This window comes from Arachis stenosperma, chromosome 10 (genome assembly GCF_014773155.1).
Source record: "Arachis stenosperma cultivar V10309 chromosome 10, arast.V10309.gnm1.PFL2, whole genome shotgun sequence".
Classification (NCBI taxonomy): domain Eukaryota; kingdom Viridiplantae; phylum Streptophyta; class Magnoliopsida; order Fabales; family Fabaceae; genus Arachis; species Arachis stenosperma.
The window spans coordinates 11,502,625-11,521,879 of record NC_080386.1 but is presented as its reverse complement, the minus strand read 5'-3'; the positions used below and the strand labels follow the sequence as shown (position 1 = coordinate 11,521,879).

At 33.6% G+C, this 19,255-nt stretch overlaps 1 protein-coding gene across 2 annotated transcripts; it reads left to right on the top strand.

The window, feature by feature from the left end:
* Positions 1 to 1,855: 1,855 nt before the first annotated feature.
* Positions 1,856 to 6,968, top strand: LOC130955625 (E3 ubiquitin-protein ligase RGLG5-like). 2 transcript variants are annotated; one of them, XM_057882527.1, is made up of 12 exons: positions 1,856 to 2,091; positions 2,483 to 2,794; positions 3,888 to 3,972; positions 4,112 to 4,252; positions 4,361 to 4,474; positions 4,551 to 4,648; positions 4,849 to 4,928; positions 5,386 to 5,491; positions 5,585 to 5,712; positions 5,809 to 5,992; positions 6,117 to 6,173; positions 6,577 to 6,968. In XM_057882527.1, the coding sequence occupies exons 1-12, from the start codon at positions 2,080 to 2,082 to the stop codon at positions 6,655 to 6,657; spliced, it is 1,398 nt and encodes a 465-aa protein (XP_057738510.1). In that variant the 5' UTR covers positions 1,856 to 2,079; the 3' UTR covers positions 6,658 to 6,968. The 2 variants fall into 2 exon arrangements, with proteins under 2 accessions (XP_057738510.1, XP_057738511.1); XM_057882528.1 differs by lacking the exon at positions 1,856 to 2,091 and adding an exon at positions 2,126 to 2,356.
* Positions 6,969 to 19,255: the final 12,287 nt, after the last annotated feature.

Below are 19,255 nucleotides of genomic sequence, written 5' to 3'. Positions count from 1 at the left end.
CAACTCCGTCCAAGCGATACAAACGTGCTGGATCGTCTCCCATCTGCAGAGTATTCCGTTCAAGTCTTCCTCGGAGAGAATCTGGGTCGTTTTCTCTGAGATTTGGTGGGGTAGGGGGAAGGAAGAATAGTTCGAATGAGGGTGCTTCGAACTCCTTATATAGCCGAATCACCACTAATTCGAACCAGGTTGGTTCGAATTATGAAGGAGCACGCCAAGGGTAATTCGAACCAGGTTGGTTCGATTTACTTGTTTTGGTTCCAATGCATAATTCGAACTTGGCCAGTTCGAATTACATTCATCTCTAGTTCGAACCACCCTGGTTCGAATTAGGTTCAATTTTTCTCTGCCACCAATTCGAACCACCCTGGTTCGATTTACTCACGTTTGTAGTTCGAACCAGCCTGGTTCGAATTACATAAATATAGCGTTTGGCTTATTGCTGAAACGATTTTCAAATTGGCGTATTTACGTTACACGATTTTTGCCTTGGCTTATTAGGGTTTTTTACCCTAAATTTAATTTAAATTAAATAAATATTTATTTTAAAATAAAAATAATCATTCACATATTTAATAAAATGAATATTAAAAGAAAAAAAGAGGAAGAAGAGAGAGAACGACGACAAAACAGCAGCAGTGATGTATGAGAAACATGTGCAATGGCATCACTCGCGCCGCAGCAACCGATAGCGTCACCGCAACAACTCACGATGCGACAAAATAATAATTCCGTCAGGAAAGAGTGTTACAAAAACAGCAAAACAACAACTGCGATGGTGGCGCTCCTATACACGTGAATGGAAGAGACGAAGACAGCACGGACATAACTACACTGCGTTTGCACGGACTACGGAGAGAGAGATAACGGCGTTCAGTTGTGTCTAAAAGAGGTGAGGGAGAATGGCGACGTATGAACGGCTATCTCCAGCGACTATACTAAATTGTAGCGGTAAATCAGAGATAAAAAGTATATGATAAGCGACAAATATGGGACAATAAAGTATACGTATGAGTGACAATAAAGTTACGTAAATCTTTATTTTTCAAATTACAAAAAGTAATATTAATTAATTAAAAATCTGAATTAATTTATTTTTTTAATCTGTTGTTTGTATTGTTTACTATACATTGTTTTTCTATATTTTCTCATTTTCAATTGTTGGAATGTCCAATTTGCTTTCTCAAATTTTTTATTACTTGCTTTTTTGAAATGACTAAATTGATTTTTGAATTTATAAATTGTGAATGTTCATCTGTTTCTAAAACTGTTTTTATTTTTGAAACTGAGACTAAGATTTAGATTAAGTATTGTATTTGATGATTAAAATATTTTATACTAAATATAATATAAATATTTAATTTAATTATTACTTTTTAAATTTTCTTTCAAACACAACTTAATTTAACTGTTATTAACACAATACTATTATAAAGTATTATAGACCTAATATTTTCACCGTAAGATGATGAGACTAAAATTTTAGCTTAATCAAATTGATGTTTTAAATTGGTTAATTAAACTCATTTTAATTTTTATGAAGACAATTCAAAAGGTAATTTGAACTGTCCTGGTTTGAATTACTCTCATATGCAGTTCGAACCGTACTGGTTCGAATTATATAAATAATTGATCCTGCGTATTGTTGAAAAAATTTTCAGTTTAGCTTATATACGTCAATTTGAGATGGTATTGGCTTATATTAGTTTTTTACCCTTAAATTTAAATAGATATAATAAAATTTGCCGAATATTTATTAAACAGACGATTTGATCGAAAAAAAGCTAAAAAATTTTTTAGAAAATAATTTATAATTATCGATTTTTTTCTTCACTTTTTGTGGACCGAAAATATAGTCCATTATTCAAGTTGTTCATAATTTTTTGTCTACCTACCTATCCGAGTTGTTTTAAAATTGAAACCTCTTATGAAGTAGAAAGAAAAGGATGAAATGGAAGGTTTTCTTTTATCAGCAGTTGACTTGACCTTGCTGGGTTTCTTCTAACTGCACCCTTCTTTCTCTCTCACAAATCCTTTTCTTTCTTTTTTATTCCCCCTCAAATTCTAGTTGAAGAGCTCATGAATCCGGAGGTATATAATTAACACGAACTTTCATCAAAATATCTAATACGACGAGTATACATTTGAAATTTAAAAAAAAAAAAAAAATGAATGCTGGTATAATTGGTCGTTTTCCTTTGAACAAGTCATAATCACTTCCAATATAAGGCCTACAGTTTACAATTTGGCTTTGGTGTTGTTTTTCCCTTTTCCAAATTTTAGGGCTTTGCAAAACACATTTCGCAATTTGGAAAACCTATTGATTGCTCAGTCAGTTCTGCTACTAGTCAAAGTCGTGAGATTTTGTCCTTATTATCATTCTAGATTTGGTTCCTACGTTTATATAATCAATGATTCATAATAATGATAATAATTTCATGCATGTTTGTGATTTTGATTTCTGTAAAAAAAAAAATTGCAGCTGGAGATTTTGACAGCATTGTTTGCAATTTTGTGCTTCTTGGGGTTTATTCTGAAGGAGACAGTCATGGGAGGGAAGAGTTCAAGAGAGTGTGTTGGTGGTGATCGGAGACATGTTTCTTCATCATATGGTGGTGGTGGTGGTTCTTCATCTTCATGGGATAACTATGGAGGGTACCCTAATCAGAGTCCATATCAAACACCTCAACACCATGCATCAGCTCCGTATTATGACTATGCTTCTTCACAACCAAAGAGAAAGCTTGATAGGAGATATTCAAGGATTAATGATGATTACCGTTCACATGATGAGGTAACCTTTTTGTTTACTTAGAGTAAATTCGCAATTTCAACCTCAAATGAAAAATAATAATTGTTAGTGTTTTCTGAGGGGTTAAACACATGGTTTATACTGGTTTTAGATCATTGCATGGACAGTGTTCTTGTGATTTGATTGCTTCTGAGCAATTATTTGAATCAACCTGGATTTTGATTGTCATTATCATTTGACCTGTTGTTGTTTTATTACAACGTGGCCTAAGAAACTGTTTCTGTAATTTGACTTATGAAATTGAAGTTTGTTCCATGATAGTGTGAATGCTATCCATATATTTTTCTGGTCTGACAACAAAAAGGGATAAATATAATCTAAGAAAAAGAAAGGAAACCAATTTATTTATTTCAATCCAATTGAAAAAAAAGATGTGAACTTTTCTGTCTGAAACTAGAGTGACAGTGGGAATATATATATTTTTAGTTCCATATAATTATTAACTTATTATTGGAACGATGAAATATCTCTTACTTAATCCCTGTTTTTTCTATATTTTCATGGCGAAGTGCATTAGAATTATTACAATATTACAGTGAGTAAATAATTTACTGGAGCAAATCCCCTGTTTCTAGTAAACTAGTCCATGTGTGCTGTAATGTTACATTCAGTTACGTGGATGAAGCCAGCTTCTTGAATTGACTTTACTTTCTTTTTCTTCTTTCCCGGGAGTGTGATTGAGCGGAAGAGGATCATCCTCTCTAAACAAAGTATCGAGAGTTCGATCCTCACCTTGACCATGAAAAAATGTTAAAACTCTGCACCAGTTGTTTCATGCATGCATCAAGGTGCCTACAAGCTAGCAAAGGATTAATCACCTTGTTTGATGGTGAATATCCCGGTTGTGAACCAAAGAAAATGACCCCAGCTAATTGTGCAATTAATCCTTTTAAAAAATTCTATATTGATTAGGTTGCTATTCTTAACGTCAAAAGATATCTGCAGTTACACAATATTTTTGTTTATGAAAGTAGTCTATTCTATTTTTCGATAAAAAATTTGTGACTTTTTTATAACGCTGGAGATAAAATAAAATAGACATTAATTTGTCAGATGATAACCTAATCGAAAACAGGTTACTGCTGCTCTTGCAAATGCTGGCCTGGAATCTTCTAATCTCATTGTTGGCATTGATTTCACAAAGAGCAATGAGTGGACAGGTTCTAATACTTAACTCATATTTGATGATTAAGTTTTTGTTTTTTTTGTTTTGTTTTTCTTTTTTTTAACTTTTATTTTTCCCCCTAATTTTTGTTGATTTCAATGCTAGCTAACTATTTAATTCCCTTCAAAAATCAGGGAAGCGGTCATTCAATCGAAAATGTTTGCATCACATTGGAAATGGTTATAATCCCTATGAACAAGCTATCTCGATTATCGGGAAAACTTTATCCGTTTTCGACGAAGATAACTTGATTCCTTGTTATGGATTTGGAGATGGTAATGCCAAATGTTAATCTAATGGTTTTCCAATGAAGTTCATGTTTTCAGATTGCAAGCCTGATAATGTTTGATTTTTATCTTTTTTATTTAATTTTTTTGGGTCAGCATCGACGCATGATCAAGATGTATTTAGTTTCCATTCAGACGAGAGGTTCTGCAATGGATTTGAGGAAGTTTTGGCACGATACAGACAAATTGTTCCGCGCCTCAAACTTGCAGGTTTAGCTTCCACCAATAATCTTAATATGAACCTTTTGTATGAGGTTCATTATAACTCATTGGACACATGTGGCAGGTCCTACTTCATTTGCCCCAATTATCGAGATGGCGATAACTATTGTTGAGCAAAGTGGTGGCCAGTATCATGTCTTGCTGATAATTGCAGATGGACAGGTTAATCTTCAATTCATATTTCATACTATTGAGTAGTTTCAATTTTAAGTACTTTGAATTTGCATGTGACAAAATATGATAAGATTGCAAACGTCAACTATGATCGATATGGATTTACAAGGCTTCTCTAAATGATTTGATTGTCTTGTAGATATTTCTTGTTTTTGCACGTTCTCAAAAACACTAGCCTATTGTGACAGGTGACCAGAAGTATTGACACCAAGCATGGACACTTGAGTCCACAAGAAAAGAAGACAATAGATGCCATTGTAAAAGCCAGGTAAGTTTATTTATTTTATTTAGTTTTTAAAATAAATAAATATATAAATAAATTTAGTTCTTTCTCCTGTTGAGTACTGCTGATTGATAAGGTGGGTCCTAGTCCTATTATGGGTCCGACAAAAGCATGTAACCAAAGGTGAAAATTCACACTTGACATAGAGAAATGGACATGAATAATTAGAAGAATATCATAAATATAGTATTGGGTGTCATGGGAGTAGCTGAGGTGTCTTAGGAGTAGAAGGTTTGCCAAAAACAAAATTAATGTAAACATTTTGAATGAATAAAACGGAGGAAAAAAATGTTATTCCGCCAGTAAAGCTTTGATTAATGTTAACTCAAGGAGGTTCCTTTCCCCGAAGAAAGAATATATCACTAAATTATCCTATCAATTTTCCAATTTAGAGGATCTGTTCCACTATTTTGCAATCTTTAATTCATTTTGAAATTGGCAGCGAGTATCCACTCTCAATAGTTTTGGTCGGAGTTGGAGATGGACCTTGGGATATGATGAGGGAATTCGATGATAACATCCCTACTAGATCATTCGACAATTTTCAGGTTTGGTGTAATAATTCATTCAGTTTTCTTGACTTGCCATATCTTGCAGTAATACTGAATTATCATATTCTAACTTGTGGAGCCTGAATGCAGTTTGTGAATTTTACCGAAATAATGTCGAGGAGTGCAGATCCGACCAAAAGAGAGGCAGACTTTGCTCTGGCAGCTTTGATGGAGATACCTTCTCAATATAAGGCAACCCTGGAACTTGGCATCTTAGGGTAAATGCAATATATGAAAACATCGTATTTATATATTTTGTTTTACTGGTGTGATACCTGACTCTGAAATCCCTATATCTACATTTGCAAAAATAGTTCAAGGAGGGGACATTCACCAGACAGGGTTCCTCTACCCCCACCTCTTTATGAAAGGAATCCCTCCAGCCTTAGCACGAGATCTTATCGGCCGGACAGTTTTCAGCAGAATACGCCTATGCATACTGGCTATGATAATAGAGTTAACGCAGAACAATCTTCAAGTCCTCTATATGATAACAAGGTACTAAGATCATGTTTTTCAAACGTGCCATACAGCTTAGCTCCTCACTTTATGTCATCATTTGATTCATGATTATTTGGTCACTTTGCATAGTAGATTTTACACATGACATGGTTAATTGCAGGTTTGTCCAATTTGTCTCACCAATGCAAAGGATATGGCTTTTGGTTGCGGGCATCAGGTAACCAATTTAATATAATAGCCTTATCTCCAGTTGTAACATTATACCTCCCCTGAAATATTTGAAGTTATATAACGCTCTGTACCCTGATATTTTTATAAAAAATAATGCTAGGAAACCAACTTTTTTCAGCCAACATTAGTCAATTTTTCTTTTTAAATTGTTTATTTTAAATTCTAGATCCAAATCTCCCATATAAGTTATTAACATAAAGATGTCAGTGTAGGCATACAAAATCAAGGGGTGCATTGTGTAATATCAATTAATTCCAAAGGAGGTCAATGTGATTTACCTTTAAAATTATATATTGCCAAATAAGCTTGAATCTAAGACTCTACAGAAAGTACCAACATATATTAATACATTTTTCTTTCCTCTTCTCCTGCATTTGCTCTCATCACAGACTTGTTGCGAATGCGGTGTAAACCTCGAATTCTGCCCCATTTGCCGGAGCACAATCCAAACCAGGATAAGGCTTTACTAGTTATTTACGATGCAGACTCGGTTTTACTTGCTAATTTGTTCTGTTGCATGATAAAAGTTGGTCATAAAAAGGAACTCAGAAACCAAGTGTTGTTTTGAAACGGTAAACCATAAAATTATAGATTCATGGATGGGTTCCTTGTTGTTTTGAGAGAGGGAGAAAGATGTAAAGAATTGTTGTGAATGTTGATGGGTAGGTTACTTCTTGTACATAAAATACCGTATTTGCAATTTTGAGCCAAAAAACTGTAGAAAGGATGGACCTTACCCCCTTGTCTATAAATAAAGAGAAATGATGTTGTACTTCTTTTATACATTTTCTTGTATACTTTTTTTTTTTATAATTTAAAAAAGCAAATTTTTTATTTTCTTATTTTTTATCATTTACTTTTAATACTAAAGTGAAAGGTGTATAAAAAGAGGGAAAAACAACCATTTTTATATACGAATATTCATAACATTGACAAAATTATCCATAAAAATCGTCAAAGATAATTTCCTTTGACAAAAATACCAAATCATTAAACTCTTAAAAAATTACACAAAATACTTAAATTATTTCTACTTTTTCATTATCTTCAATCTGGCTAAAATTTTTAAATATGAATAATTTTAGTGTGAAATAGGATAATATTTGGCCATTTTGATATTTTATACTGGTATGATAGTAGTACATAACGTGAGTGTTTTGTAAAAAAAATATTTTTACAAGTGTCGTGCTGCTAGATGGCAAAGTCCACTAGTCGAGTGACAATGTCATTGACATTTTATAAAAAAAATATTATTTTAATTATAAAATGAAAAAATATCACTGACATTTTGTGAATATTCACAACAATGTATAACATATAGTTTAGATCATCTTTAAAAACTTCACGATTTTTAAATTCTAACTCCTTAATTAATAGAAAAGGTTAAATAAAATATGTTGTTTGTCATACAAAAGCTATTAAAAATTTAAAATTGTTATGTAATTGTATTTGTGGTATTAAATCTTTAAAATTTAAATTTTAGTATATATTTAAAATTTAAATTCTAGTAATTATTGAATCATATAATAATTTTAAATAACTTTTGCATAACAAACTAAGTATTTTATTTAATTGTACCTATTAATTAAAGAGTTAGAATACAAAAAATTAAAAAACACTAATAACAAAAAAATATTAATAAATTTTTAAGTTTATTTGAATATTAAACCAATATTAAAATTTTAAGTTATAAATTATAAATTAAAAATTGAATTTCATTGAATATCTATTATTATTCTTATTCCAGTATTCAAAAAAAAAAAAACATATTGGATCTTATCTAATATAATTTAACATATAACATAATTTTTTTTTCCTTCTTCCTTTTCTAATGTTGTTTCCTTATCAGTTTTTGCTTTAAGATAAATTTTCTTCCTTGGGAAGTTAGGGCTCATACTACACCTATTCTCTCTTTCTATTTTTATTCTGTTCCTCTCCCATATGCTCTCGCTCTATGTTATGCTCTCATACTTCACCTATTTCGTGCACAACAAACATGAATTGCCAATTCTTAGATGTTTTATGTGAATTGCAGCATAAATCCATCTCGTGGGTATTTCATGCGATATGATTATGAGCATTCTGAACAAATTTTTGGGCAATGCTCATTTAGAGAAATAATTATTTTTTTTATTTATGTAAATAAAAATATTATTTTTCTCTCTTACTAACAACTCACTTCAATAGTTACTATCACCTGCCACTTTTATATAATTCATACATTAGTGGCTATTATCTATCACTTGACACTTCTATATAATTTATGTATTAATAGTATTCATATATCAATATCCATTCTTAATCTAGGAGTGTACAAATTATACATTTTTAACTTATTACATATCTTTTTAAAAGGATCTTGTGTCTCAGTAATAGATTCATAAATGTTAAGTCGTGGAGACAAACATGTAGTACATAAAAATAACAAAAAAAAAATCATATAAACATATCAAAGCATATAAAAATAAATAACATAAAAATATTAAATATTAAATAATATTTTATTTATTTATTATCAATATTGATATATTAATAAGTAATAAAGTTGAGTAAAAAAACTCAAGGATATAAACTTTAACTAAATAAATTTATTAATTTATAATACTAACGTAATGTTTTGTTTTTATTAATTTAACTTAATATATTTTTATTTTATACTTTTAGTTATAAATTAGAGTTTAATTTTAATATTTTGACAGTGTAAAATATTTTATATGATTGTTTAATAATATCTTTTTTTGAATGATCATTCACACAATTAGGGCTGGAAGTGAACCGAGCTTAACTGAGTTGAGCTAGACCAAGCTCAAGCTCAAGCTCAAGCTCGACTCACGAAAATTAAGCTTGTCTCACGACTCGACTCATTAACAATCAAGCTTATTTCGTAAGCTCAATCTCGGCTCAACAAAAGCTCACGAGCTGGCTCGACCTCACGAACTGGCTCAAATAATAAGAACATAATCTATAATTCTATATCAATAAATTATAACTTATATATATTAAAAAATATTAAAAGATAAATTTAATATATTGTCTATCTATCAATTATAAATTTTTTATTTATGTCCTACATCAAAATTATATTATTATAAAATTTTAAATAATTAAGAACATTAATATATATGTAAAATTATATATTACTATTTTATATATATATTAAATTATTATTACGCATATCCTATATACATTTAATCTATAATTTTAATATTATATATATAATCGAGCCAGCTCACGAGCTAATGAGCTGAGTTTATCCAATCTTAAGCTCGGGTCATTTAATTTATGAGCTCAAATTTAAGCTCAAGCTTGACTCGCCAGCTCACAAGTTCAGCTTATCGAGCTATTAAAGAATCAAGTTCAAGCTGGCTCATGAATTGGCTTGATTCACTTTCAGTCCTACACACAATCAATATAAAAGATAGTTATTTTTTATAACATGATATTACGTAATTAAATGCACGTAAAAATTTATTTTACCCTAACAGTGTATCAAAATTTAATTCTAAAGATTAATATAAAATAAAGGAATTAGCTAATTTGTACTCTAAGAAAATATATTAAGAGTATAATAATAAAAAACTTTTAAATTTTTAATATATTTAATACGTTAAAAATGTAAAATTAAAAAATAATTTTACATAATTTTTTGTGAAACCTTCTTTTTTTTTATGGCGTTTTTAAATATATTCTTATGCTATAGGTTAATAAAATTCTTAAAATATTTTGACACAATTTAATAAGTGGTCTTTTTTTTAATTTGAGGACAAATAAATGGGACATATATATATATATATATATACACTTGCCCCACAAATTAATAAGTAGATTCGTCCCTAGTGACAGTGTTTTGGTAAGGATATCAAGAAGTTGTTCTCTTGATAAAATCTGCGTGAGCTTTAGAGAATCATCTTGGACCTTCTCTCTAACTTTGTGGCGGTCAATCTCGGTGTGTTTCATCCTTTCGTGAAACACTCGATTAGCCATAATGTAGAAGCAGATTGGTTGTCACAAAATAGTCTCATAAGACCTGATAATTTGATTTTAAAGTCATTAAAAATGTACATAAGCGAAATTCTTTTACAAGTTACAAGAGTTATTGCTCGATACTCTGCCTCTAAAAATGATCAAGAAACTATTATTTATTTTTTGCTTTTCTATGACATCAAAATTTTTTCAAGAAAGAAACAATATTCGGACTTTGATCCTTAGGTATCTAGGTAAGTGCCTAGTTGATGAGCGGATAATTTATACGCTTTTTGGCATTGTTTTCATATAGTTTTTAGTATGATTTAGTTAGTTTTTAGTATACTTTTATTAGTTTTTAAGAAAAATTCACATTTCTGGACTTTACTATGAGTTTGTGTGTTTTTCTGTGATTTCAGATATTTTCTGGCTGAAATTGAGGGACCTGAGCAAAAATCAGAGGCTGAAAAAGGACTGCTGATATTGTTGGATTCTGACCTCCCTACACTCGAAATAGATTTTTTGGAGTTACAAAACCCAAATGGCGCTCTCTTAATCGCGTTGGAAAGTAGACATCCAGGGCTTTTCAAAAAAATATAATAGTCCATACTTTGCTCGAGTTTTGACGACGCAAACTGGCGTTCAAACACCAACTTCCTGTCCTATTCTGGCGTTAAACGCCAGAAACAGGTTACAAGCTAGAGTTAAACGCCCAAAACAGGCTGTAAACTGGCGTTTAACTCCAAGAAAAGTATCTACACATGAAAGCTTTAATGCTCAGTCCAAGCACACACCAAGTGGACCCGGAAGTAGATTTCTGCATCATTTACTTATTTCTGTAACCCTAGTAACTAGTTTAGTATAAATAGAACTTTTTACTATTGCACTCACATCTTTTGATCATCCTTGATCTTGGGATCAGGTCTTTTTCCCTATTTTCGAATTCATATGCCATTTGGGGAGGTTGGCCATTCGGCCATGCCTAGACCTTGTACTTATGTATTTTCAACGGTGGAGTTTCTACACACCAAAGATTAAGGTGTGGAGCTCTCCTGTTCCTCGAGTATTAACGCAAAGTACTATTGTTCTTCTATTCAATTCATACTTATTCTTATTCTAAGATATTCATTCACACACAAGAACATGATGAATGTGATGATTATGTGATACTCATCACCATTCTCACTTATGAACGCATGATTGACAATCACTTCCGTTCTACATGAAAACAAACTTGAATGTATATCTCTTGGGTTTCTAAACGACGATTCACATCGACTCCCCTCTGACAATGGGGTATCTGAATCCGAGATTAGAATCTTCGTGGTATAGGCTAGAATTCATTGGCAGCATTCTTGAGATCCGGAAAGTCTAAACCTTGTCTGTGGTATTCCGAGTAGGATCTGGGATGGAATGACTGTGACGAGCTTCAAACTCGCGACTGTAGGGCGTAGTGACAGACGCAAAAGGATAGTAAATCCTATTCCTACATGATCGAGAACCAACAGCTAATTAGTCATACGATATCTGTGCATGATATTTTTCATCCGAGACGAGAAATCCGACAGTTGATTAGCTGTACAGAAACCATAGAGGACCATTTTCACTGAGAGGACGGGAAGTAGCCATTGACAATGGTGACACCCAACATACAGCTTGCCATAGAAAGGAGTATGAAGGATTGGATGAAGGCAATAGGAAAGCAGAGATTCAGAAGGAACAACGCATCTCCATACGCTTATCTGAAATTCCTACCAATGAATTACATAAGTATCTCTATCTTTATTTTATGTTTATTTATATTTTAATTATCAAAACTCCATAACCATTTGAATCCGCCTGACTGAGATTTACAAGATGACCATAGTTTGCTTCAAGCCGACAATCTCCGTGGGATCGACCCTTACTCACGTAAGGTTTATTACTTGGACGACCCAGTGCACTTGCTGGTAGTTGTGCGAAGTTGTGAAAAAGAGTTGAGATTACAATTGTGCGTACCAAGTTGTTGGCGCCATTTAGATCACAATTTTCGTGCACCAAATTTTTGGCGCCGTTGCCGGGGATTGTTCGAATTTGGACAACTGACGGTTCATGTTGTTGCTCAGATTAGGTAATTTTTTTCTTGTTTTAACCATTATTTTATTTTCAAAAAGTTTTCAAAAATCTTTCAAAATTTTTCTTCTTTTTCGTTTTTCCAAAATAATTTTCGAAAAAAATCCAAAAAAAAAAAATTAATAAAATCATAAAAACCAAAAATTGTGTTTCTTGTTTGAGTCTAGTGTCAATTTTTAAGTTTGGTGTCAATTGTATGTTTTTAAAATTTGTGCATTTTTTGAAAAATTCATGCATTGCATTCTTCATGATCTTCAAATTGTTCTTGACAAGTCTTCTTATTTGATCTTCATATTTTCTTGTTTTGTGTCTTTTCTTATTTTTCATATGCATTCTTGTTTTCTTAGTGTCTAACCATTAAAAATCTCTAAGTTTGGTGTCTTGCATGTTTTTTTTTCTTGAAAAATTTTCAAAAATAAGTTCTTGATGTTCATCATGATCTTCAAAGTGTTCTTGGTGTTCATCTTGATATTCATAGTGTTCTTGCATGCATCATTTGTTTTGATCCAAAATTTTTATGTGTTGAGCCATTTTGTAATTTTTCTCTTTCCTCATTAAATTAAAAAAAATCAAAAAAACATCTTTTCCTTATTTTACTCATAATTTTCGAAATCTTTGGGTTGACTTAATAAAATTTTTTTTAAATAAGTTATTTCTTGTTAGTCAAGTCAAGATTTCAATTTCAAAAATTTATCTTTTCAAAATCTTTTTCAAAAATCAAATCTTTTTCATTTTTATTTCATGTTTTTCGAAAAATTTTTAAAAAATTGATTTTCAAAATCTTTTTCTTATCTTTATTTCATAATTTTCAAAATTATTACTAACAATTAATGTTTTGACTCAAAAATTTCAAGTTTGTTACTTTCTTGTTAAGAAAGATTCAAACTTTAAATTTTAGAATCATATCTTTTAGTTTCTTGTTAGTCAAGTCATTAACTTTAATTTTCAAAATCAAATCTTTCTAAATTTCTTTTTCAAATCTTTTTCAAAATAAATTTCAATAATATCTTTTCAAACATATCTTTTTCAAAGCATATCTTTTTCAAAATCAATTTCAAAATCTTTTCTAACTTCTTATCTTTTCAAAATTGATTTTCAAATCTTTTTCAACTATCTAATTGACTTTTTTCTTTGTTTTACTATTTCTTATCTTTTTCAAAATCACCTAACTACTTTTCTCTCTCTAATTTTCGAAAATCACCTTCCTTTTTCAAAAATCTTTTTAATTAAGTAATTGTTTTAAATTTTAATTTTATTCTATTTCTTATCTTAACTTTCGAATTCTAACAACATTTTAAAATAAAAACAAAAATATTTTCTTTTTTCTTTTAATTATTTTCGAAAACTCCTCTCTCTCATCTCCTTCTATTTATTTATTTATTTACTAACACTTCTCTTCTACTCATAATTTGAACCCTCTTCTCTTCTCTCTCTGTGTTCGAATTTTTTCTCTTCTATTCTTCTTCTCTTCTACTCACATAAAGGAATCTCTATACCGTGACATAGAGAATTCCTCTTCTTTTCTGTTCTCTTCTTTTTCATATGAGCAGGAACAAGGAAAGAGGCATTCTTGTTGAAGCTGATCCTGAACCTGAAAGGACCTTGAAGAGGAAGCTAAGAGCAGCTAAAGCACAGTACTCTGAAGAAGACCTAACTGAAATTTTCGAACAGGAAAAGGATATGGCAGCCGAACCCAACAACAACAATGCAAGGAAGGTGCTTGGTGACTTTACTGCACCAAATTCCAAACTTCCATGGAAGAAGCATCTCAATCCCTGCCATTGGAGCAAACAACTTTGAGCTAAAGCCTCAATTAGTTTCTCTGATGCAACAGAATTTCAAATTTCATAGACTTCCATCAGAAGATCTTTTTCAGTTCTTAACTGAATTCTTGCAGATCTGTGATACTGTTAAGACCTGGAGTTGATCCCAAGGTCTATAAGCTTATGCTTTTCCCTTTTGTTGTAAGAGACAGAGCTAGAATATGGTTGGACTCTTAACCTAGAGATAGCCTGAACTCTTGGGATAAGCTGGTCACAACTTTCTTAGCCAATTCCTCCTCAAAAGCTGAGCAAGCTTAGAGTAGATGTTCAAACCTTCAGGCATAAAGAAGGTGAATCCCTCTATGAAGCTTGGGAAAGATACAAGCAACTGACCAAAAAGTGTCCTTCTGACATGCTTTCAAAATGGACCATCCTGGATATATTCTATGATGGTCTGTTTGAATTGTCTAAGATGTCATTGGACCATTCTACAGGTGGATCCATTCACCTGAAGAAAATACCTGCAGAAGCTCAGGAACTCATTGACATGGTTGCAAATAACCAGTTCATGTACACCTCTGAAAGGAATCCTGTGAGTAATGGGATGCCTCAGAGGAAGGGAGTTCTTGAAATTGATGCTCTGAATGTCATATTGGCTCAGAACAAAATGTTGACTCAACAAGATAATATAATTTCTCAGAGTCTGAATGGATTGCAAAATGCATTCAACAGTACTAAAGAAGCATCTTCTGAAGAAGAAGCTTATAATCCTGAGAACCCTGTAATGGCAGAGCTGAATTACATGGGTGAAGCCTATGGAAACACCTATAATCCCTCATGAAGAAATCATCCAAATTTTTCATGGAAGGATCAACAAAAGCCTCAACAAGGCTTTAATAATGGTGGAAGAAATAGGTTAAGCAATAGCAAGCCTTTTCCATCATCCTCTCAGCAACAAACAGAGAATTCTGAGCAGAGCCCCTCTAGCTTGGCAAACATAGTCTCTGATCTATCTAAGACCACTCTAAGTTTCATGAATGAAACAAGGTCCTCCATTAGAAATTTGGAGGCACAAGTGGGCCAGCTGAGTAAAAGAGTCACTGAAACTCCTCCTAGTACTCTCCCAAGTAATACAGAAGAGAATCCAAAAAGAGAGTACAAGGCCATAACCTTACTTGGTGTGGCCAAACCTAGAGAGGAGGAGGAGGATGTGAATCCCAGAGAGGAAGACCTCATGGGACGTCCTCTGGACAAAAATGAGTTCCCAATTGAGGAACCTAAGGAATCTGAGGCTCATCTAGAGACCATAAAGATTCTATTAAACCTACTTCTGCCATTCATGAGCTCTGATGACTATTCCTCCTCTGAAGAGGATGAAGATATTACAGAAGATCAAGTTGCTAAGTACCTTGGAGCAATCATGAAGCTGAATGCCAAGTTATTTGGTAATGAGACTTGGGTGGATGAACCCCCCTTGCTCACCAATGAACTGAATGACTTGGTTAGGCAGACATTACCTCAAAAGAAACAGGATCCTAGTAAATTCTTAATTCCATGTACCATAGGCACCATAACCTTTGAGAAGGCTCTGTGTGACATGGGGTCAGGCATAAACTTAATGCCACTCTCTGTAATAGAGAAACTGGGAATCTTTGAGGTACAGGCTGCCAAATTCTCATTAGAGATGGTAGATAAATCCATGAAAAAGGCTTATGGACAGGTAGAGGACGTGCTAGTAAAGGTCAAAGGCCTTTACATCCCTGCTGATTTCATAATCCTAGACACTGGAAAGGATGAGGATAAATCCATCATCCTTGGAAGACCCTTCCTATTCACAGCAAAACCTGTGATTGATGTGGACAGAGGAGAGTTGATCCTTCAATTGAAAGAGGACTACCTTGTGTTTAAAACTCAAGGATCTCCCTTTGTAACCATGGAGAGGAAGCAAGAAAAGCTTCTCTCAATACAGAGTCAAACAAAGCCCCACAGTCAAACTCTAAGTTTGGTGTTGGGAGGCCACAACCAAACTCTAAGTTTGGTGTTAAACCCCCACATTCAAACTATAAGTTTGGTGTTGGGAGACCCCAACAATGCTCTGAACATCTGTGAAGCTCCATGAGAGCTCACTGTCAAGCTATTGACATTAAAGAAGCGCTTATTAGGAGGCAACCCAATTTTATTTTTCTATGTTATTTTCTTTTTTTAGGTTGATGATCATGTGGAGTCACAAAAATAACTGCAAAAATTAAAGAAAAATAAAAAAAACATTAAAAACAGCACACCCTAGAAGAGAAACTTACTGGTGTTTAAACGCCAGTAAGGGTAGCAGAATGGGCGTTTAACGCCCAGTCTGGCATCATTCTTGGCGTTAAACGCCAGAAAGAAGCACCAGACTGGCGTTAAACGCCAGAAAAAAGCAACAAACTGGCGTTAAATGCCAGAAACAGGTTACAGCTTGGCGTTTAACGCCAGGAAAGGAATAAAAGCTGGCATTTAACGCCAGAAACAAGCAATAGTCTGGCGTTAAACACCAAGATTGCACAATAAGGGCGTTTTGCACGCCTAAAAGGAGCAGGGATGAGAAATCCTTGACACTTCAGGATCTGTGGACCTTACAGGATCCCCACCTACCCCACCTCTCTCTCTCCCCCTCACACATATCTATAACACTCTACCCAAAACACTACTCACCAATTAAATCCCATCCTCTTCCCTATATTCTCTTCACCAATCACCTCTATCCCTCTTCCCCAAAAACCCCACCTACCTCACTTTCAAATTCAAACATTTTTCCCTTCCAAACCCACCCAAGTCCATTTGGCCACTCTCCTTCTCTTTCCCTATAAATACCCCTCTTCACTCCTTCATTTTCACACATCACAACCACTCTCCTACCCCTTAGCCGAACCTATCTCTCCCTTCATCTCCTCCATTTTCTTCTTCTTCCCCTTCTTTCTTTCTTCTTTTGCTTGAGGACGAGCAAACCTTTTAAGTTTGGTGTGGTAAAAGCATTGCTTTTTTTTTCCATAACCATTTATGGCACCTAAGGCCAGAGAAACCTCTAGAAAGAGGAAAGGAAAGGCAAAAGCTTCCACATCTGAGTCATGGGAGATGGAGATATTCATCTCAAAGGTCCATCAAGACCACTTCTATGAAGTTGTGGCCAAGAAGAAGGTGATCCCTAAGGTCCCTTTCATGCTCAAGAAAAATGAGTATCCGGAGATCCGACATGAAATCTGAAGAAGAGGTTGGGAAGTTCTCACCAACCCCATTCAACAAGTCGGGATCTTAATGGTTCAAGAGTTCTATGCCAATATGGATCACTAGAAACCATGATCAAAGTATGAACCCGAATCCAAAGAATTGGCTTACAATGGTTCGGGGAATATACTTAGATTTCTGTCCGAAAAATGTAAGGTTGGCGTTCAACTTGCCAATGATGCAAGAAAATGCACGTCCCTACACTAGAAGGGTCAACTTTGATTAAAGGTTGGACCAAGTCCTCATGGACATATGTGTGGAAGGAAGCTCAATGGAAAAGAGTCTCAAGTGGCAAGCCGGTTCAATTGAGAAGACCGAACCTTAAGCCTGTGGCTAGAGGATGGTTGGAGTTCATCTAACTCTCCATCATTCCTACTAGCAACCGATCTGAAGTGACTGTGGATCGGGCTATCATGATCCATAGTATCATGATTGGAGAGGAAGTAGAAGTTCATGATATCATACCTCTTGAACTCTACAAGGTGGCTGATAAGTCCTCCACTTTGGTAAGGTTAGCCTTTCCTCATCTCATTTATCACCTATATAATTTAGCTAGGATTGACATAGAAGGAGACATCTTCATTAAAGAGGACAAATCTATCACTAAGAAAAGGATGGAGTAAACAAGAGAGCCCACTCATGGACCTCAACAAGAGCATGAGGAAATTCCTCATGAAATCCCTGAGATGCCTCAAGGGATGTATTTTCCTCCACACAACTATTGGGAGCAACTCAACACCTCTTTGGAAGGCTTGAGTTACAACATGGACCAACTAAGGGTGGAACACCAAGAGCACTCCATCATTCTCCATGAGATTAGAGAAGATCAAAGAGCTATGAGGGAGGAGCAACAAAGGCAAGGAAGAGACATAGAGGAGCTTAGGCGTTCCATTGGATCTTCAAGAGGAAGAACTAGCCGCCATCACTAAGGTGGACCCGTTTTTTGATTTTCTTGTTCTTATTTTTCTGTTTTTCGAATTTTATGCTTGATGTGTTTGTCTATATTTGTGTCTTCACTACATGATCATTAGTGTCTAGTGTCTATGTCTTAAAGCTATGAATAATTCCATGAATCCTTCACCTCTCTTAAATAAAAAATGTGCTTAATTACAAAAGAACAAGAAGTACTTGGATTTCAAATTTTATCTTGAAATTAGTTTAATTATTTTGATGTGGTGGCAATACTTTTTGTTTTCTGAATGAATGCTTGAACAGTGCATATTTTTGATAGTGAAGTTTATGAAAGTTAAAATTGTTGGCTCTTGAAAGAATGATGAACAAAGAGAAATGTTATTGATAATCTGAGAAATTATGAAATTAATTCTTGAAGCAAGAAAAAGCAGTGAATAACAAAGCTTGAGAAAAAAATTGGCAAAAAAAAGAGAAAAAAAGAAAAGAAAAAGAAAAAGCAAGCAGAAAAAGCCAATAGCCCTTTAAACCAAAAGGCAAGGGTAAAAAGGATCCAAGACTTTGAGCATTAATGGATAGGAGGGCCCAAGGAAATAAAGTCCAGGCCTAAGCGGCTAAATCAAGTTGTTCCTAACCATGTGCTTGTGTCATGAAGGTCCAAGTGAAAAGCTTGAGACTGAGTGGTTAAAGTCGTGATCCAAAGCAAAAAGAGTGTGCTTAAGAACTCTGGACACCTCTAACTGGGGACTTCAGCAAAGCTGAGTCACAATCTGAAAAGGTTCACCCAGTTTTGTGTCTGTGGCATTTATGTATCCGGTGGTAATACTGGAAAATAATGTGCTTAGGGCCACGACCAAGACTCATAAAGTAGCTGTGTTCAAGAATCAACATACTGAACTAGGAGAATCAATAACACTATCTAAAATTTTGAGTTCCTATAGATGCCAATCATTATGAATTTCAAAGGATAAAGTGAGATGCCAAAACTGTTCAGAAGCAAAAAGCTACTAGCCCCGCTCATCTAATTGGGACTAAGTTTCATTGATATTGCAAGATTCAT